This window comes from Anser cygnoides, chromosome 5 (genome assembly GCF_040182565.1).
Source record: "Anser cygnoides isolate HZ-2024a breed goose chromosome 5, Taihu_goose_T2T_genome, whole genome shotgun sequence".
NCBI classification, from domain to species: domain Eukaryota; kingdom Metazoa; phylum Chordata; class Aves; order Anseriformes; family Anatidae; genus Anser; species Anser cygnoides.
Window position 1 is genome coordinate 18,398,735 of NC_089877.1, and position 25,904 is coordinate 18,424,638.

At 38.7% G+C, this 25,904-nt stretch overlaps 2 protein-coding genes across 5 annotated transcripts in view; both read left to right on the forward strand.

The window, feature by feature from the left end:
- SHANK2 (SH3 and multiple ankyrin repeat domains 2) overlaps positions 1 to 25,904 on the forward strand; it is a 352,436-nt gene that overhangs the window by 314,798 nt on the left and 11,734 nt on the right. For all 4 annotated transcript variants that reach the window (XM_066997187.1, XM_066997188.1, XM_066997190.1 and 1 more), the window contains 3 exons: positions 17,347 to 17,477; positions 18,792 to 18,903; positions 20,038 to 22,450. In XM_066997187.1, coding sequence (XP_066853288.1) covers positions 17,347 to 17,477; positions 18,792 to 18,903; positions 20,038 to 22,450 — 2,656 coding nt within the window. The remainder of the gene's footprint in view (positions 1 to 17,346; positions 17,478 to 18,791; positions 18,904 to 20,037; positions 22,451 to 25,904) is intronic.
- On the forward strand, positions 54 to 12,622 carry LOC106044639 (uncharacterized). Its single transcript, XM_048058737.2, has 3 exons — positions 54 to 4,529; positions 6,320 to 6,973; positions 11,473 to 12,622. Exons 2-3 carry the CDS (start codon positions 6,895 to 6,897, stop codon positions 12,330 to 12,332), a joined length of 939 nt encoding a protein of 312 aa, XP_047914694.1. The 5' UTR covers positions 54 to 4,529; positions 6,320 to 6,894; the 3' UTR covers positions 12,333 to 12,622.

Below are 25,904 nucleotides of genomic sequence, written 5' to 3' on the forward strand. Positions count from 1 at the left end.
GGGGAAGCATTTTGTCTCTTGTTTAACCTGTTTCTCACCTTTCCATAGTGAAGGATAATAACATAATGTAAATGTTGGCATATGGTCCAGTTTATTTTATGGTGTCAAATGTACATTAGTTATTGTATATGTTTTTTAGTTATTTAGTTAATAAATTGCAAACACACTAAGAACTCAAGCAGAAGGCTACATTTGAAAATATTCCCCACATTTCTTCCTTTTGTCTCATCTTGCCTTTCTTTCCTTCTTTGTATCCAACTCTTTTCCAAACCTTTCCATATCATCTCACAGTTACTGTGTTAACTGGCAGCCACAGAGAATATGTGGCCAGTAACACATCCTCAGTGTAGTCCTACGTTAGTGGTTTCACTTGTCCTTTTAATGGCGAAAAGTTACTCATGTAACCACACTGTCTCTGTCTCAGGAAATAGGGATCTTGCACACAACATTTGAATTTTTGACTTGGAGAAATGCTGCTCTGCACAATTTTAATTTTTTTATATGACATCTTCCACACTGTCCCATATGCATGGAGTGCCCTCCCTGAACTGATTCATAAGGCCACTACCTTCTCCCTGAAATCTCTCCTTAAAACCCACTTCCCCTATGATCCTTATTAAGCAATCATCTAAGTAATGGCTAGGCAGAGGGACAGGTAGAGGTAGCAATGCTATTTTAATAGTTTTTATAAATGTAACTGTATATATATGTATAGAAAGTTTGTTTGTGTTTAGCTGTATTTTTCCATACTCCTGTATGTCATTTTGCTTTTTTAGATTGTAAGCTCTCCCGAGCAAGGACTGTGTCATTTACACATTTTCATGGTGTCTAGCCCAAGGAAGAGCCTCAAACCTCTTTGGGCCCCTGGGTGGTAGCTGGTAAAACAGTCTGTGTCCTGCTCTTTGACAAAGTTCAGTGTCCCTGAAAGGAAAGCTAGGCTGTAGGCAGTGTCTTCTCTCAGTAGTGGAGTTTTTGCTTTTTATCGTTAAACAGGAAAAAATCAGGTTATTTTCCTCTCTTTTTTTTCTGTTCTTTCCTGACCTCCTTTTAGGTCACTAACACGGGTTCCAGCTAGTGGTATTTTCCATTCTCGATTCAAAGAATATAATAAATAAACCCCATTGCTACTGGTATTTTTCTAAAACATATATTTTGGCAGCATATCAAAAAATTTTACATTGTTATTGTAGAGCTTTCTGTCAAGCAAAAATACAGTTTTCTGGGTTATAGGTGAGGGAGGCATTAAGATGGAACTGATGGCTTTTGTAGTTCTGTTTGACCGCTTTTGGTTGTCTTTGGATGGGGGTTCTGGCTCATTGGGAGGCTGGGAAAAGGGAAGTGCATAGGCGGTATTTTTATATTCAGGGTAGAAGATATTTGTGTCTAAATTGATATAAAATCGTTAGGTCACAAAAAGTTCGTAGTATGTCACAGGCAGTATTACCATGTTACTGCATTTTCATAGCACAAATTACTAAAAGGTAAACTATACTTAGTCTGTGCCACTGACTTTCTACTTTCAGCAACTGCCTAACTCGGAGAAATAACATCCAACTTCAAACTGTATGTTTGAAGGGGATGTGATTCTAACAGTAAAACTATTTTCTGGATTTTATGGGATGTCAGGGAGGTCTTATTTTCCTTTGTGACTTGTAGGTTTTCAACAATGGATAGACTAACAGTTGTAGCAGCAAGTTTTTTGGAGGCAGTACTTACAATATATTTCTAGTTAATATGTAGTTAACCTATTAAAACTGAAGAATAACTAAAATATTCATGCAGCAAATTAAAGATTTGAAAGAAATTGAAGAAATTTGAAAGAAATTTCAAATTGAAGATTTGAAAATACTCTAAAAATAAAATATTAAAAGAAAAAATATTAAACTCTTGATGCATTTGTTCCAATTATAATTTTCATCATCACTACAAAAAAAATAGATATCATTAGAGTTTCAAAATGAACATTTTAATATTTAACAATTCGTAAAAATTTTACATGTCTCATGAAAAGCTTGCTTTTGAAGGGTTTTACTTTCAGTTTTTATTTTTATGTGCTTATTGATAACTTCTTGTGAAGGGAGAATTTTAAAACAAATTTTTAACAAATACATTCATAAACTAAGATCTGTAAATATCTAGATGCATGATTCAAAAGTTTCATGCTGATAAGCTTTTTACTGCCAGAAGTGGGTTTGATTTAGTGAGTAATTTGGGCTTGTCAGTGGAAGGTAAAGTAGACAGTTTAAATTAAAAGCTAATATAAATATCCTTGGGAGATATCTCGAGAATTTAAGAGAAAGGAGAAAAATAAGTATAGAGTAGGCTAAATTTTCGTGGTGAAAGAGAATGATAAGATAATTCTTCCGTATCAAAGTACTGCTTTGACAGTGTCAGAAGAGTGTCAGTTGTGAGCTCTGGGGGTTTGGTGGGATTTTTTTTTTTTTATATATATTTGATATGTAATCTAAGTAAAATAATCCCTCTGTATGCGTTGATGCTGATCTTTGGGTTTTGTTGTGGCCTAAAATACCTAATACAGATGTAGGATTTTCTCTAAACAGTTTAGATGCTAGTGCTGTCTCTCTGATACAGAATAACTGTGATATCATCAACACAGGGTATTGTTACCTGGCACCAGGTCTTAGCGACATTTGAATGGAAAAAATATCAGTTGTTGGCATTCAAAAGAAATATTATTAGCTCTGTCTGCAATAAACGTTCGCACTTCATCTCATACCTGTTGTCCATTGTTTCAAAGGTGGCACATTCTAATGGCATCTGAAACAATGAAATTGCAGAGCAAATATATATAAATGAATGCCAAACAGTGGATTAGCTTAATGTGTTACATTGTGTTTGAAGAAACCACTCACAAAAGACGTCTGGGTTCAAAGTCATTTTTTTATTTCAATATGATGGAGTTGATGATGGAGATTTGTCTGCAGGAAACAATGGAAAAGCATCAAAGCAACTCTTACAGCACTGACAGCATCAACTTCTTTGATAGTTTCCAGTATCTACAGTGCTTCTGTGTAGGAAGAAGGTTTTCTGATCTTCACCAGACACTGTATTTTAGAAGATGAGATCAAATGCATCAGGCTTAATGAAGAATTCTTGAAGGTTGTCCTTGTAAGTAATTGATTTGCATTACCTGTTTGAAATTCTAATGAGGTAGCAATAATAAGATAAAGGTTGTCATACGATTGTCATTTTCAAAAGCATGAGGCAGTGACTCTGAGTGGAATTTGTGATGTACATATGTGACAAAATATGGGCTCCATCTTCATGCTGATGGAGCAAGGCTACAGGTTTTATGACTTGTAGTTTATCTCATGTGGAGTCCTCAACAATGTAAGAAGGTATAGGATTTCTACCATAACTACAACATACCTGCTTTTAAAACACTTCATAAGAGAAAAATATTGAAATTCAGCATGTTTCAAGGAGAAAAACACTAAGCCTAGATTTTCCACAGGGAAAAAAAAAAGAAAAAATCTAATGTGCTGACTTTTAGCAACTTTTGGCATAGAATCTTAAATTAACAGGTAACTGTCGGGACTGAGTACTTCTTCAAAACAAGTTTTGTACTGCTTAATGTGGGAACTTTAACTGACATTTTGAAAGCACTGGGAATCCCTGAGCAGAGAGGTCAATTGAGTCACTGTGTGGGTGTTCTCCTCATTTACACTAGTATTATTTTGATTTTGTTAAATTATCCTCTAACGTTTGTAGTGCCCTTTCATAATACTTGGTTTTCTTTGCTACAGGACAGTAATTGAAAAGGTTTTCAAAACCTTTCTGCATCAACCAACAAGACAATGGTATAAAAGAAGTTGGAAAAAGAATTGTAAGTGTTAAAGAAAACGTTGGTTTTGTAGCATTTGGAGCCAGATGAATGAAACACGTTGGCATATGTGAGTGTCACTTGTTATATTCAGATATTATTAATTGAATATCTAACAACATATTCATAATCATGAGTGCTTGAGAAACAGTTAAAATTGCATGTATTTCCCAACATCATACAGTTAGGGCAATGGAAAACTTTTCAGCACTTTTAATGTATTCTCTCTCTTTTTCAGGAGCCAGGGAGATGAAGGACTTATCTCCCTCATCTCAAAACTCGCTTTGCTGCTATTTCTCTCTCTTTTTTTTTTTTTCTTCAAATGTTCATATGTCCATGTTAACTAATTCCTAATATAATTGAAAATAAATGTTTTTAGATAATTCATCATAGTTTGCTTGTTTTTTCCCCTCGGTGTGGAAGTGAAGTGTGAAAGCAAGTGTAAGAACAGAGAAGGCTGCAAGTGTCTTAGGTCCTCCACCTTTCTTTTTGGTTTCTGTCAATTGATTGTCTTTCTTTTGTGACAAGGCCAAATTTTCAAATGCTGTCTCTTAAACAGAACATCAAATTGCCACTTAAATTCCACCTGGCTTGCAGGGTAGGAGTGGGTATTGACTATATTCTCTGCTTTGTTTTTGTTCTTAAACAGAAACCAGTGTTAGACAATGACCATTCCTCTTTCAAGGTAGGCTGAATTGTAAGGCTGCAGGATTGCAGGTGCATTTTAAATGCCTATATAATAACTTCATTAATTGAACATACTGTTAAAGAGCTGGTACTTGAAAATTGTATCTATAGAAATAATTTGGACAAATATCAATTTTCTGCCTTCCTTAAAATTACTTTTGATTGTGTGATTATAATATGTTAATGTGACTTGTATGTACTAATGTGGAGATATTTTCAAGCCTAGAAACCCAAATAAGACTTTCTTTAGAGAAAGTTTTGATAGTTCCTTAATGTGAATACATACAAATCATTTTGTATAAAACATTTAATGGTATTTGTAGATATTCAATGTTAAATGATTAATTTTACTCATGAATCGATTTTTATGTTTTACTGATTTATTTTACATAATTTTCCAATTTTTGAATTTTTGTGTACGTTGTAGAGTTTACAGTATCCTAGACAACATACACGTATTTTTACTCAGTCTTTATGAAAGGAAGGTGTTTTGAATGGCTTATGGTTTTGACTGTATTGCAAAGCACTTTTGTTATTTCCTCATGGTAACAGTTAAAGTAATATTCTCTGCCTATTGTCTGCAATATGGTAAATATTTTGGCACTGTGACTTAAGCACAGTCCTGCAAATTGCTCATTTGCAGTGGGCCTGGAACAAGTTAATTTCCAGATTAAAATGTGCTCATGGTAGCAGGTTTATGATTATTAGCCTAATTTTCTAAATGAAAACTCAAATCATTCCATTTTTGTGTGTTTTTAACTATAACATTTGTATGACATGGGCTCAATTTGCTGTTTCTTTCCTGTAAATATGATCATAAACAAACTTGAGTTTAAATCTAAACCTTTAATATTCTTCCACTGAAACAATTATTTACCTATGGTTAGCCTTTAAATTCTGAACAGCGTATTGAAGACCTAGCTATACCTTGCCTAGTTTTGGTCTTTGATGATTTTTCACATTTGAATAGCTAAAACAATGCATTAGTTTTCAGTTGGCATAGCTAATAAAACAGAGATTCCTTTTTAACCATCTGCAGATAAGTCATCTGTTTTTCCCCAGAGGCACTAGAGATTTATTCATCGAATACAATTGGTTCTATGACAAGCATCATTATCATATGAACTTCTGTAGCCTGATCAAGCTTGCTTTTGAAATCAGTAGGTTCTTACAATTCTGCCACTTCCCCCCCCAACATACACCACCCTTTAGTATTAGAAATCTCTTCCAGAATTTTGTTTATCTGTTTCTTTGAGAGCATTGGCTAGATTCCCGTATGTACTGTTTGCCCAAATTATCCTTTATACAGTTCCCCCCAACACACAGACATTCAGCCCGAAGTATTTATCAAGTTCCTCCCCAACCATTCTTTCACAAAATAAGCAGGGCAAGGTCTTTTGCCTCTGTATGGGAAGTGACAAAAATCTAAAAGGAATGTAATGGGAATAAGAGTACCTACTTGTTTTAGACAGTTTGTTGTTGTTGTTTTGTACATGGAAATTTATGATTATATGCATATTAACTTCCAATCTTTATGCTAAAAATGAGCTATCTATAGTTTAATATAAAGGAAATTTTAAAAATCAACACATAAGATAAAAGCAACACCACAACCATATTTTTACATAGTTTAAATGCATCTTTATACATTTTTAATATGCACACATAAGACTACCCCTTTAGTTTTAGTACTGCTTATGTAAATGATATTTACAGATTATTGACAAAGAAACACAGATTGTATTGATTAATGAAAGAATTAAACTAAACTTGCAAACTCATATTTAGGGAAGACGATGGAACAAAATATGTGCATATGCAGTACCTGACATTAAGGGCTAAGTTTCTAGACCGGTTGACACCAAGGAAGAATGAATGTCCTGTGTTTCCATCACTTTTCAAAAGGAAAAATACATGTGCCAAATATTTGACTGTGGTTGACTGCAGATGCTAGAAAAGGTGGGTGATACTACAGCATATAGGTGCAATTGGCATTGTATGAAGTTTTGCATAACTGATTGCGCCTGGTACAGTTTCTGTCTGTATCTATCTTAGGTATTTACAAGGCATCTGTCACCTTGGTACCTAAGCAGTTTGAAAAATGCACCCACCCCAGGAGGCATGATGCAGATACAGGCAGAGGCCCAGGTCCAGAGCAGCAGAGGCAGGTCCCAGGAAGCTCCCCAACTGTGGTACCGCTGTTGTTGAGCTCCTGGCCCACTTGTTGTGGCCAAGGAACATCTCCACCTACCTGTCAGCAGGAAGACGGTACCCCACCCCTCACGTCCAGCTCTTCTGGTGGGGAATCTGAAAAGGAAATATAATGGAAAAGGCAACGGTCCAGTAGCAGAGGTGAAACAGAAATGGTGGGATTTCAAAAGGAGGGATTCTTAAAGAACAGCACATCTCAGGGGAGGGATCAACTGCCAGTCCAAGTGGCAGGTAAGGCACAACACAGGCATAAGTCTCAAATGTTCTTCACTGAACAAAAGTTAAAGAAATACTTCTGATGTCTCTAAAGTTTGTCTATATCCAAAACCCTGCTCTGTTCTTGGCCTCTGTCTTGGTCTTCTATCCCTACAGCTGAATCAACTGTTCAGTTCTCTGTGTATCTCAACCAGATAATTGCTACAATCCTAACTATGTCTAATAACAAACTTGAAGGACTGTCAGTAGGAAAGCATGGTCACAAATGTTATGGTGCAAGGCAACAGCATGGTAGAGCAGTGCTCCAAAATGAAAGATGTATTCATGAACACAGAGGCTTCATAAACCTGGTTTCTCGTCACGATGTTCAGAACAGGATTGGGCAAACCACAGGTCACCCCTGCAGGCACAAAAGACCAAGTGGTTCTCCTGTGGCCACCAGGAGCAATTGCACCACAGATATGCCACATCTGACCAAGCCCTGTATCAGCCCAGTGCAAACACCCATACAAGCAGCCAGCTACAGCCTTCGCTGCAAAAACAGAGAACTTGTCTGACAACAGGAAAAAAAAGGAAAATAGTTAGGACTTTGATGCTGATTCACTAGTCACTATTACATGAACCACTTTAATAACAGATCTCACTTTTTGTTTTAACATAACAGGATCAGTGAGGTAAAACATTCTACAGAAACCTGAGAGTCCCAGGTGACTTTTGGAAATATCTGCATAGTATTCACAGTGATCAAGCACTGAAGCTAAAGTGCAGTGGGTCACTGACTGCCAGACGTTCATATTTCCTTCAGCCCATATGCATGCTCCTTTCTGATTCCCTTACTTGGTCATTTAAGGACCAAACTGGGAGTCATGCCCTTTCAGAGCAAGGGACGTAAGTTTAGGAACATGAAGCAGGTCACAACTCTGAAGATTGTCAGTTTGTTGGCTGGTATCACTAGCTATAAATACAAAGATATAAAGATAATATGAAGATACATATAAAAAGACATAACCAACGTGTTTTGCCTGTAAGTTGTATATATCACTGTGAGCACGATGCTGCATGTAGGAATGATGCATAAGGTCGAAACAACTAGAAAAATCAGAGAATCTGACCTCGTCCCTTTGCTTCATACCTAAAGAAGCTAGCTGTGCTTCTTTGTACCCACTTTATTTTAAGCTTAGTTTTAAATGAGACAGATTTTTTTATAAAGCTGATTAACAACCAAGTAAGGTCAACCATGTTGATGTACAGATTGGTCCATAGCCAATTTTGGCTTAGCAGTCTTAGCACTCTCTCGTTATTTATTTATTCATTTATTTAAGAAGTCACCTCTTTCCTAAGGAAATGAGGTAAAGGCAGTTTGTTTAGGTAACTGTTTCAGCCAGCCTTAATCTTGCTGTTCAAAGCAGCAAGCCTCTTCACTGGATCAGGGCAGTTTCCAGCCAAACCAAGTTTACCGGTGCCCTACTGTATGTAACTGGCACGCCTTTTCCACAGCACCAACCCAGCAGCTGGTGCCATCATCTTAACAAGATCCAGTCTGAATCTAGGGCGACCTTTGGTCATCAAGGAATGGATTTATTGGGTAGAGACTGACACATTCATCACTGTGGTGTCAGCCATTCACCTTGAGGCAGATTTCCCATGATTGTTCAGCAGTGAACAAAAGTTTGTGTGAGACCATGTAACACACCCTTGGTTTCCCCCATGCCCCACGTCAATGCTTGATAAAGCTTCCAGAAACCGAAGTGACTAGAATTGTTGAACACTTTGTTATGAATAATAACCATTAACGAATATTCCTCCTTTCATTGCTAGTCAAGTTAACAAACCTATCCTAAAACCTGTGAATGTATTCATTATTCATAAGTATTCGCCAATAGTTTCCACAATTAAATTTTCTGCCCATGGGTTTTCACAGACTGTTTGCTTGGATTCTTTGTCATTTGTGTTATTGGTCACCTATGCCAGATGCTTTTCTTTTAGCTCTGAAAGCCTGAAAGTATCGATGAGGAGGATGGCAAATAGTACGTTTTCATAGAGAATTAGGGACTTTGCAAAAATGTTATCACGCTTTTTCAGAGAAACATTTCTTTACAAGCCTCTGGCAAATGTGTAAATTTGCACAAATAACAAAGTTGTTATGATCCCCCTGAACCTTAACAATCTAAACTCAGTGGAACTATTTACAGAAATACTCATAAATTAATGTGGGCTTTGGAGTTCTTTATTTTGTTTTGTTTCAGTTTTTGATTTTTAATTTAGTTTGGTTCTATTACTTACCAATTGCTAGGTGGGTTCTGTTTAGAACATGTCAGGAAAATGGAGTTTTCAAATATAGAGAATTTTCTGATGAGATGTCAAAAGAAATTCAAAGATATTTGTATGACCAGTGGCTCTACCAGAATGAATATATATAATCCCTTATCTTTCTCTGATTTCATAGATTTTAACTGAAATGTGTGTTTGCTATGTGTGGTTAAAATAGGTCCCCTGTTTTGTTTTTCTTTTTTTCTTTTTTTCATGTGTACTCAAATAAGAAAATGTTGAGAAATAATTTCATGGTCCTACACTATAGTTGTTAAGAGAGATTTGTTAATGAGGGGTTGCAGCTATGGCTGTATTAGTAAGGCAACGGGGGAAAAGCATTGCAAAGGAAGAAGCAGGTACTGCAGTTAGGTTGATATAGTCCCTTTCAAATCTCCATGGAGTAGGGGAGCCAATGATTGCATGACAGTTTGTCCCTAAAAATCCATTTTCATAAGGAGCTCATGCCTTTTTACAAATACAATTTCATCCTCACTTTCCATAAAACATGCAACTGGACAGTCCAACTAGACAGAGACATAATGTGAATACTTTGAATGTGAATACTTTGAAGTAGTGAATAAGTTAAATGCATAAATAATATCCATGACTTTAGCATTTAAAAAAAAATTATATCAAGCTGCACAGAATCCCTTTCAGAGCAATATAATATTGGAGACACTTGGGTGTAGAAATAATGAGTGCTACATTAGAATTAGGATAGACAGGGATGGATATAAATAAGGAAGGATCCTTGGGTCTATCAGAAAGAGCTTTCATTTAAAACTGTGTAAAATCAAAAAAAAAAAAAAAAGGATTCATAAACAGAAGCAGAAGTAGCATTTTAACCTGACCTCAGCAATACCTTCCAGACGTAAGCTCACAGCTTCAAGCCGAGATCCAAAGAGCAGCATATAAACTATTCCAAAGAGCAGAAATTAACCCTTAGAAAATAACATTTTTCAAGACTGGGATGTCAGAGACTGGTAGACCTGACACTGACCCGGCATTCAGACCACTGCAGCATGAGCAGCACAGCCAGCCAGCCATCTAGCAACAGCCAGCCTCTGCTGTTCAGGTTCTTACCAACAACAGTGCTTCTCTCATATATCCCTTGCCTGAGCATGAGGAATACAGGCTTTTTGGGCTACCACATTGCAACATTTTAGCCAGACCACCCCAGATTAATTTCTAACGACCAAATTGTCCCCCCTAAACAATTTTTTTTATTATTTAAGCATGGAAAGGATGAGAGTTTTGGCCACTGGCTCATGTAATCAAGAATGGCGCTGGGCAGGTCATGCTCTACTCTGAGCTGATGATCGCTGTGGGTGCAAAAAGCTCAGGCATCTCTAGTCTTTGGGAGTGCATTTTATGTACGGGAGGATTTAGAGTAAGCACATACATTATATCCTCCTCGTTAACATCTGTAACAATGCCTCTTTGCACACCAAGCCGCCACACGGAAGTGCTTGCACCCCAATTTCCATCATATGCCCTCAGGCAAGGGAAGAGGTAGCCAGGGGAGGGCAAAACTTATTTTCAGAAGACAATGAGATCCTGGCGAGCAATGCCCTCAGATAGCTTTACCTACTGTTTGGAGAAAAGAGCGAGAAAATCTGGCAAATGTTGGGGAGGGCATTGCTCACAGGATAAATGCTGTGGACAGCCGCCGTCACCCTGCAGCAGTGATTTGGGAGAGAGCCCACTAGGGGTGGGGGTGACGTGAGACGTCGGACAAAAGCGAAGATAGCCAGCAGTGCTTCAGAACAACAAAGGGCTGCCCTCAGCCAGTGAGGAGCACATCTGGCACCACAGGAAGCTCAATTGGACACTTGGCCCTGAGCTCATCCCAGGGATTTCTGACTGACACCACTACAGTGCATAGGTGAGCTTTTTGATAGGTTCACTGACATTTCCTGTCACAGTCACAATGAGGTGAATTGGTAGCTCCTGCCTTGGGATGCAGCATGGCTGTGTGTGTTGCGGGTACAGGACAGTGTGCATTTATATAAAAAGTGGTTAATAATGTCAACTGCCACTTGCCCAATGCAGTCACTAAACTTTAGTCCGCCCTTCCGTTTGCCCAAACACATACACTCTGGCTTCCCAACTGGCTTCTTTCTATGTGTTGTCCAATGCATGTAGATACCTCCATCTGCCTGGCCTCAGATACAGTGGTTGTTGCTCCTCTATTTGATTGCCAGATGTCACTGGGGAACAAGATGGGGAGGTTCCTGGATCCTCGGGGCAAGCTGGCCGTCACCGAGGGAGCTCGCCGTCCACGCCGGCCGAAGAACAGGAATCCTCGGTGCCTGCCTCTGATGAAGACTCGCCGGCCAGGACCACAGAGAGCTGGCAGTGGCCGTTGTCCTCATCTGAAACGCACAGCAACGTTGGGGAGGATTTTGAGGGATTTCAAACACCAGCGCGGACTCCGGAGTGTACCATGGACATACAGTCTCCCGGGGATCAGTCACTCAGTAGGACTCCTCAGTTTGAAAGTGACTCTCCTGAGGAGGAGGGCAATGATGAAATGAATGAAGAGCACCGCGGTGTTGAGCCTGTCCCTAGGGATCGGGGTTGGAGAGGGCAGCCCCAGCTAACAGAGGGAGAGAAGCTGTTGATGGAAACCAACAGTAGGATTGTGCAGCTGCTGGAAAATATCAAGAGGGAGCATGCACAGTCCATGGGTCTCATGTCACAGTCCATGGGCCGCATGGAGCTGCAGCTGGGCATTGTGGCTACCTCCACAAGAGCCATCCATAACTACCTGTCAGAGATTTTAGCTTTCCTTAAGCAGCCAAGGACGCAGGTCCTTGAAACACGCATCTCCCAAAGAGCCACCCCCCATGTCGAGTTAACCTGTGCCTCGACATGGACTGGTGAGGACGCAGTGGCAGCCTCCACTGTGTGCTTACCAGGGGCCGAAGGGACGAGCGACTCTCGAGAACCACCGCAGGCCACGCTGCCTTGTCGCAGTGGCCGGCTGCAGAGAGCCATAACCGAGAGGGCCTCATTGCCCATGCCTACACGCCAGGCAAAAGGGGGAGGGAAGAAAAAATAACCACACCATAGGATTTTTAGGGTTTTTTTTAATGTGCCTGTCCTTTTAATTCTTAGCCATAAGGCCATCAATGGCAGAATTCAACCATTTCCTACATTGGCTAACATTGTATTCTGGCTGACTAGATTAGTCTAACATTTTGTAGTTTATATTTGCACTGTTAACAATGTGTGCTGCTGGTATTTTAAGAACATTTGCCTCTGTTCTTTCACTTTAACTTCATACAAGCATTTTTTTACTCTGTGCCAGGCATTCATTGCTTTTCTTACAAATACAAGTCATTTCTTGAGGCAGCTGTTTTTTGAGTTTTCTTTCTCCATTATCCCATCCCCTCTGAGCAAGCATTCTGGACTTGGTGGTAAGTATACAGGTCTTGGCAATACTCGCCTCCAAAACTGTGTTCGATCAGTCTTTGCCTGGTGTTTCTGGCATGCCAGCCTGAGGTGTTGGGGTTAGCCTGTACCGGATCATGATCATTCTTATCCTCTGTGGGTCTGACAAGCTCACTTTCTAAGACCCTCGGTGGAGCTAATCCACATGTCTTGGCTATGTTGTATAATAAGTAATGTTGCCAGGATCATACCTCATATTTATCTTTTGGGGCCTGTATAGTAATGTGCCACCAGATCTATCTAGGCACCTGACTCTCGTTTTCAAAGTTCCTTTTATGATGGATCTGGTGGTTGGATGGGCAGCATTATAATTTTTCCTCTGAGAGAGTCCGGGGATCTGAAACAGGAGTCACTAAGCAATGTGTTCTGCGGGGATAAGAGCCATCTCCTGCACCAAATCTACTAGGAGGAGACTGTCCCCTGTAATTATCACAGATATTAATTATTTAAGAAAATGAAAAGAAAAGAAAAAAAAAAAAGAAGCTTGCCTAGCAGCCAGACCTCTTGAGAATGTAAAAGTCATGACATGCTGTTGGGTACTGTGCTACTATGTCTGTGATTAAGAGCTTTTCATCAAAGACGACCTACATGTTGATAAAATGCAAACTACTTTCTGTGCCTTTAGGCCATCTAATTTCCTGAGGGCTGGCACCCTGAGCAGAACACGGGTGCAATTGGTAACCCACAGGGCAGATGGAAATGCACTTTGCAATAAATTATTTTATATCTGTTGGTGCTGCCTCTCTCGGGGGAATTTAATATAGTGGCACTCAAATTGCTATATGCATGCAGAGGCATCAGACTGGCTTATCCATGTGGTATCCCTGACAGTTCTCTGGAAGGATGCTGTTACCAGGAGCCCCTTGAGCGTGGTAACTAATTATCACAGGTGTAGCATGGCTCCTGTGTTTGACTCTCCACATACTGTTGTAACTTTTTGTAAAGGTTCAGAAGAGTTTATATGCAAAGCAGCGATGAATTCCTCCTCTGGCAAATAATAGAGAGTAATTGTAGGCCTAAAAATCCTCTTCTATGATTATAACTGAGCTGCACTCTCTGTCCAGTCAGCCATAGCCTCTTCTTTTCCGTCTTTCTCTGAGACTGTAGTTGATCAAAATAAAGCAGATACAACATTTTGTTATTCTACCAGTCAGCCACAAATTGCTCCCTTGTAAGCGTGTGTGCGTGCGTGCTTGTGGCTGTACTTTGCTAAATGAATGGTTTAATGATGAAATGCAGCTGGCATGGCCAACCTCCAGTGTAGGCTCTTTGCAGTACAGAATATTTCTTCCCTTCCACCTACATTCAGCTGCGTTCCTTCTAAGACTACCGTTGGGGGCGTGCTTCTTCGGCCACGCTGTCGACACAGATCAAGTGCAAATTTTTGCACCCCTTCCATGGCTTTTTTATTTCTCTCTTGTTAAAACTGTTTGTAAAAGCATTCTCAGAGAATTTCCAACACAAGCTTGTAAGACTCCCCTCTCACCGGTACAAGAAACGCATGCTGCAGGTTATTTAAGATCACATGGAGGTTGGGAGAGAAGTCCATTAGTAAGCCTGAAAATTACTCCAATATGAACAGCCTTTTGAACATGTGTTTCTGGTGCATACATGGTTTGCACGCTGGTAATGTGGATACGAACAGCCTAGTTAAAGGCAGAGGCAAGTGGAAATTTGTCCCAATATGCTTACATCTTATTTCTTTGGGATGAGTTTGAATAAAGCTAAATACAAATCAGCCAGTTAATTTTCTTGGCCTAATTAGCACATGTCTGATAATACAGTGAGAATGTTTTTATTTTACATAGTACTTTCACTTCAAAAGTGTGGTGCAGTTGTGCGGTCAGTTGCTAAGATTTTGACGTATTCTGCAGGACCCGCCATGTAGCTGCTGCCATTTAGAATAAACCACATTCCACAGACTGGCTGCTTCTGTAGCTTCAAACTTGTTGTTGTAGTTTTAAAATGATGCCCTCCAATCTACCTTTGCATTCTCATCAAAAACAGCAGAGCAAAAGAAGAAGCTGCACAGATGTAGCAGTGCTGCTGCTGGAAATACTGTGCGAGGAACCCCTAAAGAGTTCCTTGCAAAGTAGCTTAAGCTGTCACCTGCTCTCCTCTCCCATTTCTCAGTGCTTTAGCTAGATTTGGAAAGACACAAAGCACCACTTCAATGGGAGCAGCTATAGGGCTGAGGAACTGTCCACAGACAAGAAACCTGCAATAAACTCACACACAATAAAGTTCTTCCAGATGGAAATAGTAGATGATATTAAGAACTGGTACCAACTGATATTTTGGTCAGATCCAAAATTAGGATCTGACTTCTAGTATTGTCTAGCAAAATCAGTGCAGTTGGAGGGTATGTATGTTTCATCCCCAAACAAATATTTTCATGCTTTTCAAGTGTCTGTCATAGCCTCATCACTCTTTCCCTGTAGCTTTTTGTTGTCTGAATGGGTATATGGTTACATGTGTCTGTTAAAAATAAAGGGGATCAGTTCTTACTGGTATATTTATATTTCTGATTTACAGATTTTGAGTACCTAGTGCTTCAGTTTCCCAAAGTTCCTTCTCTATCCCAAAGACCAGTTGTTGGCCTTCTGGGATGTTGGAAAGGGTGGGAGAGACTTAATATGAAATCTCTACATCCTTGAATCTCTTGGTGATTGATCCCCCGAGTACAATTCTAGAGTCTAGCCATATTTTTGCTGTATAGGTCAAATGTTCATGGTTACACCATTGCATTCTGATGCCTTTTGCTGAGCAGAAGTGCAGATATTTTTCTTTCAGAAGTTCACAGTTTGTATTACAAAGTCTTATGAAATGTGACTTGAAGTTTGTTTTATTTTTGAATACATGTGATGGTTTTAAGAATTTTTTTCCTTTTCTCCGTTCACTGGATGATTTAAAACACACAAAAATAAAGCAGACCAATGAAAAAAATGAATTCTAACTTCAATTGAAAAGAAACAGAAACACTACTCTTGTGAGAAAGATTTCAGCAGTGTTCAGCTTACTGATTCTGCTCAACCTTTCCTTTCCTGCCTGCTCCCTGACCCTCTGTGACACTAAAATATCCACTTCTAGGACAACCTTCTTCTAACCAGAAGGCTAAAAGTTATTCCCTTTCTTCTTCTCCCATTTAAAATATCATCCTTGCATCTGCCAGATCTACAATTTAGAGGAATCAAAAGCTCTTTTCCTCCTGCCTTATTCCCATCCATATCCAGGGCCCTGAGTATGCTGCCCTCCAGTGAGAGGTAAAGCTTAAATCCCTAGATCTGATACTTTGCATAGTAACACCATCTGTAGACCACCAAGATCCTGGTTTTTAAGTCTGTAGTAACCTAATGAAGCAGCTGCTTTTCTGCTGAAGCAAATAATCAAACATTTGGGAGAAGGATCTAAGGGCTGAAAAGTAACATTGCTCCAACTCACATTGTGGAAGCATAGGAGCCGGGCTAAGGTATTTCACTCACTTAAATACCACAGGCTAAATAACTAATCCCTACTTCAGTGAAACTTCAAAGGAAAAGACACTAAATTAACATGATTATCAAGTACAGAATAGTCAATGTGTTGCAGTCTATGCTTTCTTAGAGAAGCAAATGGGATGAAAAGGGTAGTAAGAAAACATGTTGGTATGATATAAGTTTGAATTCTAGTACAGGTTCAAAAATAAAACTATTTTGTTCACTAGTCATAGGCTAGTGATTTAATTTCTCCATGCCTTAGTTTTGTAATAACAGAAGTGGCAGTAAAAGAGCTGTGAGGCTATAATTAGTTGATTGTATGGTACTTTGAGGTCCTCAGTCTAAGGGAGTAACATTATGTATTAAATACTGATGAATCTTGTTTGTGACCAAAGTTGGAAATGGGGTTAAAACAAACACTCTAAACTTGAGAAGATTTTGAATAAAGTTTTCCCTGTATATTATTGTCATGCCATATGGTAGATCAGGATCCCAAAGCCAAGTGTTGAAGTTCTCATTCTGATTTGGACTTTGCCTGCTTGGTCTGTTTCTGACCACAACTAAACAAATTCCAAGACTGTGCAGTTAAGAAAAAAAATACATATAAAAGTTTAATTTTAAAGAATGATGTCATTGCATACAATGCTAATCTAATAACCCAAAAGTGTGAATAGATCAGGATGTGATTAATTGAAGAGAATAGGCATAAAAGAGCACTTCTGGAGTACTTGTTATTGTCCAAAATATCACTGAAATTCTAATGACTAAGTACAGTCTGCTTATCTCTATTTGAAACAGTGCTGTACAGATTCATTATTTCTAAAGGTCTTCTTTCCATTTCTATATAGATATTCTCCCTTCACATTTTGAAGGTTTGAAGAAGAGGATTGTTTTTCGAGTCACACTAAGTAAACATTAAATGCATGCAGGCTTAAAACTAAAGCATGCATGTTATGTAGCAGCAATAAAAAGTGCTCGGCTTGCACGACTTATGATGCTCAAGCATTGCCTTGTTAAAATGCCAAAAAAAAAACTTTTTCTTTGCATTTTTTTGAAAAGTAAATCTCTTCCTTTGAACTTGCAATACTTAAATTTTCAGTTTTTGGACAAATTATATTTATTTTACTGAATACTTTTATATTACAGATAAGGTGGATGAAATAGTACCAGTTTCCAAGCCATCAAGAATTGCAGACAATGCAACTGTGGACTCAAGAGTGGCAACTATTAAACAGCGGCCTTCTAGTAGATGTTTTCCCTCAGCTACAGATATGAATGTGAGTGATAGCTATGAAGTACTGCTTTCACTTCCGAAATTGATTGGAAGGGGTACTTTGCCAGTGTGCAAAGTTCAACACACAACAGAAATTAATTTAAAACAATGCTTTATATAATCATGTTGTCTTTGTTATCGTGTAACCTTGGTCTAGTCTGTGTTTTTGGTAATAGTTTGTTTAACAGAAGAGCCTATGTACCCCTAAAACCTTTTAGCATTAAGTTCTTACATTTATTCTGAGACTGTCACTTCAACACCATTGCTACCATTATTCAAACAGATGTGACCTTGCTCTGCCTGTAATCTGAGCTGGTAAGATACCAGTAAATTCTAACTGAAGATGTTGGTACAACACTAAGGCCAAGCTAAAATCTTTGCTGAAAAATCAAAGTTTCAGTGCCAGAATTAGTACAGCCACGTAATTTAGACTAATGTGAAGGTTTGTACTAGCGCAGGTTTTTATTATGTCTAATGGCATATGTAATATCTTAACTAAATAATGCATGATGATTTGTAAGGGAAGAATTGACATTCATACTATAGCATGCATTAAAAATTTAAACTCCAGAACTCTGAAATTGGATTACTCACTTGCAGAATTTGCTCTTACAGAATTTTACATGTGGGGAAAAAAAAAAAAAGTTTTTAATGTATTTTAGATGCATTTTTCCATAGCCTACCTCTCTAAAGTAGCCCCAGTCCTGATACACTTTGCTGTTCTCCGTAGCTTGGGAAAGAAGGAAATAGGAACTGTTTCTAGGCAGAAAACAAATAGTTTTGTAATGGACTACAAGAAAAGAACAGTTGAGTGCATTGGGATCAGGGTACTTTTCTCAGTTCCTACCCGAGAAGCTGACTTCCAGCGTAACCTTGCACAAGACACCTTGAGTCTGTGCAAGACTCCAAGAGTAGGTCTGCTTCTCAGAAGTGAAGAGAGGATACAGCTTGGCACAAAGCGACTGTTAACACCCATACGGTGTGTGCAAGGCTTTTGGAAGTGAATGAAACAAAATATAATTGCTCAGGCTTTCTTTTTCTTACAGCACACAGAATGTGCTGGAAACTTAACATATTGCCTTGTAAATAATTTCACCTACCTCCACTTACAGCTGTTGTTATTTTTTTAACATATAAGCAGATCCCAGCCTTCCCTTTCTCTTTACTGCCTTCCCAGAAGAATATCAAATTTGTTATTCTCCATAAAAATTCTAAGTAAGAGGGGTAGATTAGTTGATATTACAAAAGAGTTATTTACCTGTGAGAAAAAGACTTGCATGCTTTAATGCTCTTGGGCTTTTTGTTTGCTTTTTTGTAGTCCATGTATGAGAGACAGGGTATTGCTGTGATGACGCCCACTGTACCAGGGAGTCCTCAAGGTCCTTTTCTGGGTATACCTCGGGGTACAATGAGAAGACAAAAATCTATAGGTAAAACGTTTCTCATGCATAGTTTACTTGTGCATTAATCACCTACTTTTAGCAGCTTTATCTCTTTCTTAAAGCATGTTTCTCCAATGTCTTTACCTCAGTGAATGATTGCTTATTTTTTATACAAAGTTAATGGAAAAAGAAATTATTGTTTAAGTTGCTATAATTTCCACATTCTGCCCTAATGGCAGTAGACAAGCGTTGTGGAATGATTTGATTCATTTCTTTAGAATGTTTCCTCTAACAAAAAATGTTATCAAGAAGGGAAAAAATAAAGAGGAAAAAAGAAAAAGAGTGGTACAAGCCTATTACAATGCATTATCTATGGCAAAATGTTATTCATTTTTATTTTGCTATTGAGGCAGAAGTATTGTAATGCTGTGTAGTTTATAAAGAAATCCCTATTGATCAAAAGGAATAAGAATCACCTCCTTTTCTTTCCAAATGATGTCAATAAATGGTTGTACAAAAGAGAAAAGAAATAGAGCAGACCAAACTTAAGCTTGTTCTGTTCTTTATAATAATCTTAGAAGTGATACTTCTCAATTTAGGAACCCATTAGGATGATGTAAAATTGGCCATCTAAATTATCCCAATATTAGCAAGTTTATTTATGTTAAAAGCTGTATCTGTAATAATATAATGTCATTCTTTGAAATAAAACATTATGATTTTTTTCCCCAACAGAATCTTCTCAGTTCCTTTGCTAAGCTTCAGTGCATCTTAAAAATTCATTAGGTTTCTAAGTTGCATAATTTTGTGCATTTAGAAAGTGCTAGGGACAGACATAAGGTACTCTTCTGCACCAAATGTCTTCCCTGTTCAATAATCTTCAAAGAAAATGTGCTTCTCAACAGCTATCTTGATGATACATAAACCCCAAACATTTGCCTACATATCAATGATCATTTTAATTAAAATTCTGTAGCATTCTTTTGAATTCTGGCATTTGGGTTTCAGCAAATTCAGCAAGCAAAAATGCTTATGTTTGGAATGAGGCAAAAGACCCTTTTCATAATTGCACATATGCCTCATGTGAAATGCACCTTAGCATTTTAGGTTGGATACAGAAATAATGCAATATGAGGGATTGCAAAGGAAGGCATTGTTTTATATATACTTTCTTTTTTTTAGGAATAACAGAGGAAGAACGGCAGTTTTTGGCTCCTCCTATGCTGAAGTTTACCAGAAGTCTTTCAATGCCTGACACCTCTGAAGATATACCACCACCACCACAGTCCTTACCACCTTCACCACCACCACCTTCTCCCTCTCTGTACAACTCTCCCAAATCCCCAACATCAAGGAGCTATGGAACTATTAAACCTCCATTTAATCAGAATTCAGGTGCAAAAATTTCTTTGGTTAGGCCTGAAAATGTGGGAACTATGATAAGGGACAAAGGGATCTATTACAGACGAGAACTGGACCGCTACTCTCTGGACTCTGAGGATCTGTACAGTCGGAGTGCCACATCTCAGGCAAATTTCAGGAACAAGAGGGGTCAGATGCCAGAAAACCCATATTCTGAGGTCGGGAAAATTGCAAGCAAAGCAGTTTACGTGCCAGCCAAACCAGCGAGACGGAAGGGGATGCTGGTGAAACAATCCAATGTTGAAGACAGTCCAGAAAAGACCTGCTCTATTCCAATCCCAACAATTATTGTGAAAGAGCCATCCACCAGCAGCAGCGGGAAGAGCAGCCAAGGGAGCAGCATGGAAATCGATCCTCAGTCTTCAGAGCAACCTGGGCAACTCCGACCCGACGACAGCCTAGGTGTCAGCAGTCCATTTGCAGCAGCCATTGCTGGAGCAGTAAGGGACAGGGAAAAGCGGCTGGAAGCAAGGCGTAATTCTCCAGCCTTCCTTTCCACAGACCTAGGAGATGAGGATGTTGGGCTAACACCACCAACACCACGTATGAGGCAATCTAAATTTACTGATGAAGCAATGTTTAGTAGTGAAGATGGCTTTAGACAGCTTATGTCACCATCTCCAATTCCTGCACCTAGAGAGCCTGAAAATCTTTTTAATAGCAGTGAACCCAGCAATCAAAGTGATTCAAGGACATTAAATGCTTCGTCCAAAACGAAAGGTACTGAAAACAGTACAGTGGCAGCTAAGCCCACGAATGCATCCAGCTCAGATAATTATGTTCACCCAGTCACAGGAAAGCTATTAGATCCAAACTCACCACTAGCCCTCGCTCTCTCTGCCAGGGACAGAGCCATGAAAGAACAAACACAGCAGATTCCAGGCAAAGGGGACGCTGTTAAGCCTGACCTTAATAAACCACTTTACATCGATACGAAGCTGAGACCCAATATTGAAACGACATTTCCTGTTACTGCTACTGTCACTAGACAAAATACTCGCGGCCCATTGCGAAGGCAGGAGACTGAGAACAAGTATGAAACAGATGCAGGGAAAGAAAAGAAGGCTGAAGAGAAGAAAAACATGTTGATAAACATTGTGGATACTTCACAGCAGAAGTCAGCTGGCTTGTTAATGGTTCATACCATGGACACAGCAAAGTCGGATGATGCGCCTGAAGATGAAGAGGAAAAAAGAGTTGAAATGGAACCAAACCCTGAAAACTCCCCACCAGAGAGGCCAGAGGGAAGTGAGGAAGCAGAAAGTGAGCTGGATGTGCCTGCTGCACCTGAGCCACCGGCATCTCCCTGCAAAACCATCGTAGCAGCGAGCTCTGTCGACGACCCAGTCATCTTGCCGTTCCGCATCCCCCCGCCACCCTTAGCATCAGTTGACATTGATGAAGAATTTATTTTTACTGAGCCACTACCACCTCCCTTAGAGTTCGCCAACAGCTTTGATATCCCCGACGACCGCTCAGCTCCCGGTTCGGCTCTAACAGACTTGATTAAGCAAAGAAAAAACGGCACGCCTTCACCCGCGCCATTTGCCCCCAGCCAGTCAACAAATTCCTTAGACAGTAAAAAGCAAGTGGGTCTTTCGAACTGTTTGCCTGCCTCCTTTTTGCCGCCTCCTGACAGCTTTGACAACGTCACTGACTCTGGGATTGAGGAGGTAGACAGTCGGAGTAGTAGTGACCATCACTTAGAGACAACCAGCACTATCTCAACAGTGTCCAGCATCTCTACCTTATCCTCAGAAGGGGGTGAGAACGTGGATACTTGTACAGTCTATGCAGATGGGCAAACATTTCTGGTGGACAAACCCCCAGTACCTCCTAAGCCAAAAATGAAGCCCATAATCAACAAAAGCAATGCACTTTACAAGGATGCGCTAATTGAAGAAACTGTAGACAGCTTTGTTATTCCTCCTCCCGCTCCGCCCCCACCTCCAATCAGTGCACAGCCCAGTATGGCTAAAGTTGTTCCCCAAAGGACATCTAAGCTATGGGGTGATGTGACGGAGGTGAAAAGCCCAATTCTCTCAGGCCCAAAGGCTAATGTTATTAGTGAATTGAACTCAATACTCCAGCAAATGAACAGAGAGAAATCCTCAAAGCCAGGGGAAGGATTGGAGTCACCTACTGGAACAAAAACTGCAAGTCTTAGTACAAGGTAAATGCAATTAGCAAAAAATTTACTAATAAAAGCTTGCTTTCTTTTCTTGCCTTTACTAACTTCCCCTGTAAATCATACAGATTAAAGAATGTGCCTTTTATTGTACATATTTGTTTAATGAATAGTCTATGACAAACAATTTTACAGATGAGAAGAATTTCCTACATTGTCAATGTTTCAGTAGTCTACAACATAGGATAGGAGCTTTTTGGTATTCCCCAATTTCAGAGACAGTTTCTACAAGCTTATCAGTTGTTTCAACATGAGTTACTTAGATTTCTCTTGAAGTGGCTCTTTTCTCTTTTTTTTTTTCTTTTAAAATGTGGTGATAATTTATTTTTTGTTCAGATTTTTAACTTATTTTGTCTTCAAACAGGTAAAAAAGTGTTTTTGTCCAGGCTTACTTCACATTCACTGCTTGATGTTTGATTCATGCCAGTATCGCTAATAATCATATCATGATATTTATCATGGTATACCACCATATCATGAAATATAAATCTGTCTTAGGAAATTACTCACTGAAATCACTTTGCACTGTTCATGTTTTTGCTAAATGGTTAATTTATAATCTTTAGCACTCAGTATTATTGGATGTAAGTTCTTACTTTCTATTGTCCCCATTTGCTAGTGAATAGTCTATGATGTTTACAGGTTCAAGAGCGTGGCATATTTCTCCCGACAGTACCATCCTTTTAGTGCAGGGCAACACATTTCCATAGAACTAGTATCAAAAGGTACTTAGACAAAAAGTAAGTTACAGTAGTCAAACACCATTAGGTAAATGCACAACTAATTGTTGTCACATTTGTGTTGAATATGGATATAAATATCATGAAATCCAAACTTAAGGGAAAAAAAAGGAGATTTTGTTCATTTTATTAAGATCCCATGGTACTACTTTTCTGTGGCATGGAATAGTTTGGCCTTACATACGTTAGTTAAATGGACCTTTTACTGAAGTATCCCATATTGTTTGGCCCGGCCTGCTTCATAGAAATTGATTTTTTTGCAGAAATGTAGTGCTGATTAAGTTTGTTAAAAAAGATACCATGTAAGCAAAATTAAATAGAAATATTCTGCTGGATAATAAATAACCTGGCCTTTGAAAAGAGCCATTCTTTGCATGCATAAAGATGTTTTGCATGTAGCAAAAGGGTGACTCTGTTAATTGCAAATGATTGCTCATTCAGAAAACAGTGTGATCGCAAGCCTCAGAGTCAGGTAGTTACATTATTTTCTGCAAGATGTAAGTCATTAAATTGCTGACAGGGAGGTATGGAGGTATTATACATCTTCTAGAATGAAGGGATGGAAGAAAAATGCCAGAATTCTGGAATTCCTGTCCAGTAGTTCTTGACTAAATGGATCATAAATCAAGTTGCCTGTACAGGAAAAGCTTTAATACATGGGGAAAAAAATACAATGAAAACTGTACAAGAAAAATATATGTACTGGCTGCTTGATGAAGACAATGTTTGAATAAAGTTAGCACAGCAAATGAACCCTTTAAATTTGAGAACACCATTGGCAAACATAAAATCAACATTTGTACACTAAGCTTGAATTTACATGTCTTGTCTTGCACGTCTCTGACAGTTTCAATTCATACTATTCTTACTATGTTCAAGAACACTATTTTTGCTTGGGCTTGAGCGTCTTTCTTGTTAAGCCATATGAACATGTTGCCTCTGACTTCATATGTTTGATATATTTATTATCATGTATATTTTAGATTGATAGTTATTTCCAGGTGACAGTAAAGATATTTATCATCAAAGATATTTATCATCATCAGTAAATATATTTATCATCATATTTTATTAGAAAATAACTGAGACAAGTAACTACAATGTACTGTAAATACTTCAAAGTACTCATTTCTGAGAGAAAAATGAGAAGTGGAAGCAAATAATTACCTCTTTTTTTTTTTTTTTTTGGTGTGCATGTGGTAAGAAATTTAAACTGATACAAAGGCTGCAGAAAAAAAAAAAAAAGCAAAAACTGCTTCCTTGAACAAACTGTCATGTATACGTGTCATCACATATACATTATACTTTAGAGAAAAATCTGACTTGGACAGCTATAGGAAACTATTTTGCTTCACTGTCCTTTAGCTTTTTAATTCTTGTAACTCAACTTTGGCAAATTACATAGTCTTCATTATGGAAATAGAGACTCCATTTGGAAGCAAAAACACACAAAGAATTATTTAAATCTGGCTGAAATCCTACTTCTTTCCTGAAAAGTCTGCCCAAATGTGAGTATTTGCTAACTCGAGAGAGGATCTTGAGATAAAACAATCCTGAAAGACCTACGAGATAATAAATAAGAAAAGTAGACAGTGGAATAGAGCAGTAGAACTGTTGGCTGCTATCTGATCATAGATGAAATGCTTTCAGAGGTATATGAATGTAGATGTGTAGATGGAAGGTAAGAGGGCTGTATTTTGTTCTCCTTTGTTTTCAAAACTAATGTGATTACATTATTTTTTAATTCAGCTCCAGCTAATTAGGTGGATTGAAGATACTAAAAAGGATCAGAAAAGGCTACTGGGGGGTTTATTTAAATGGCATAAGAAGTCAGCAGCAGCAGCAGAGATCCAACTATCTACAGATATTTGAGATCTCTTTACAAAGATGCTGCAGGCAATTCCTTTTCGTCTTACCAGGAGTGAGGTAGAGGGATGCCAGGTGAGACGCTCACTTGCAGAGTCAGAGGTGTGACTTGTCCATCGGCTGTGGCTGGCTATGTGGTGTCTGCCTGAGCGCTGGTGCCCATCTCTTGCCTGCACTGCAGCAAGGCTGGGACCTGCCCTCAAGGGGTCATGGCAATGTTAGCACCGTGGAGAAAATGCTCTGACTTCTGTCTTTGTTGCATTGCATAAGTTTATGCCCTGGGCTGCCTGCGTTAAGTTTCAGTTCTGTTCTTGAAGGTACCCACACAAAAGTGATGTGTGGTAAATGCTTCCCAGACAAAGGCTTATTTTTACTGCTTTTACTCCTACCTTACCTTTAAAAAAGCTAAACAAATTATAGCCTTTCTAGCCCAATCGCATGACTGACACAATTTTTTACAAAGTCATAATATATTATGATCAGGGAATACCATCTTGCCAAAGTATTAAAGTTAATATTTAAATTGTAAAGCTAAAATTCTTACAGTTTCATGACTTTTTTTCTAATACCGTAAAACCTAGGCCAGCCAATTGTAGAGCTGGTAGCCCTTTTCTGTGAGGTAGCATTAGAAAGGGAGTAAGGAATTTTAGCCCTCAAAACACAAAGATTCCTCTGAATAAAAGAAAAGTGATAAAAAATGAGTATATTCGTTCATATCCTTCAGCCAAAGAGAAGCCATGGGAAGTGTTAAAAATAGTAACATTGTTCACATGCTCACTTGGGTTCTGTTCATAGCACTAGGAGCCTGACGAAATTGAAATATATATTTTTTC

What these genes read in the sequence shown, in the direction of transcription:
- LOC106044639 (XM_048058737.2), top strand. Translation starts at nt 6,895, where the DNA reads ATGGTGGGATTTCAAAAGGAGGGATTCTTAAAGAACAGCACATCTCAG. An exon ending in ACTGCCAGTCCAAGTGGCAG is followed by an intron (nt 6,974 to 11,472) that starts GTAAGGCACAAC and finishes TTTGATTGCCAG; the next exon opens with ATGTCACTGGGGAACAAGAT.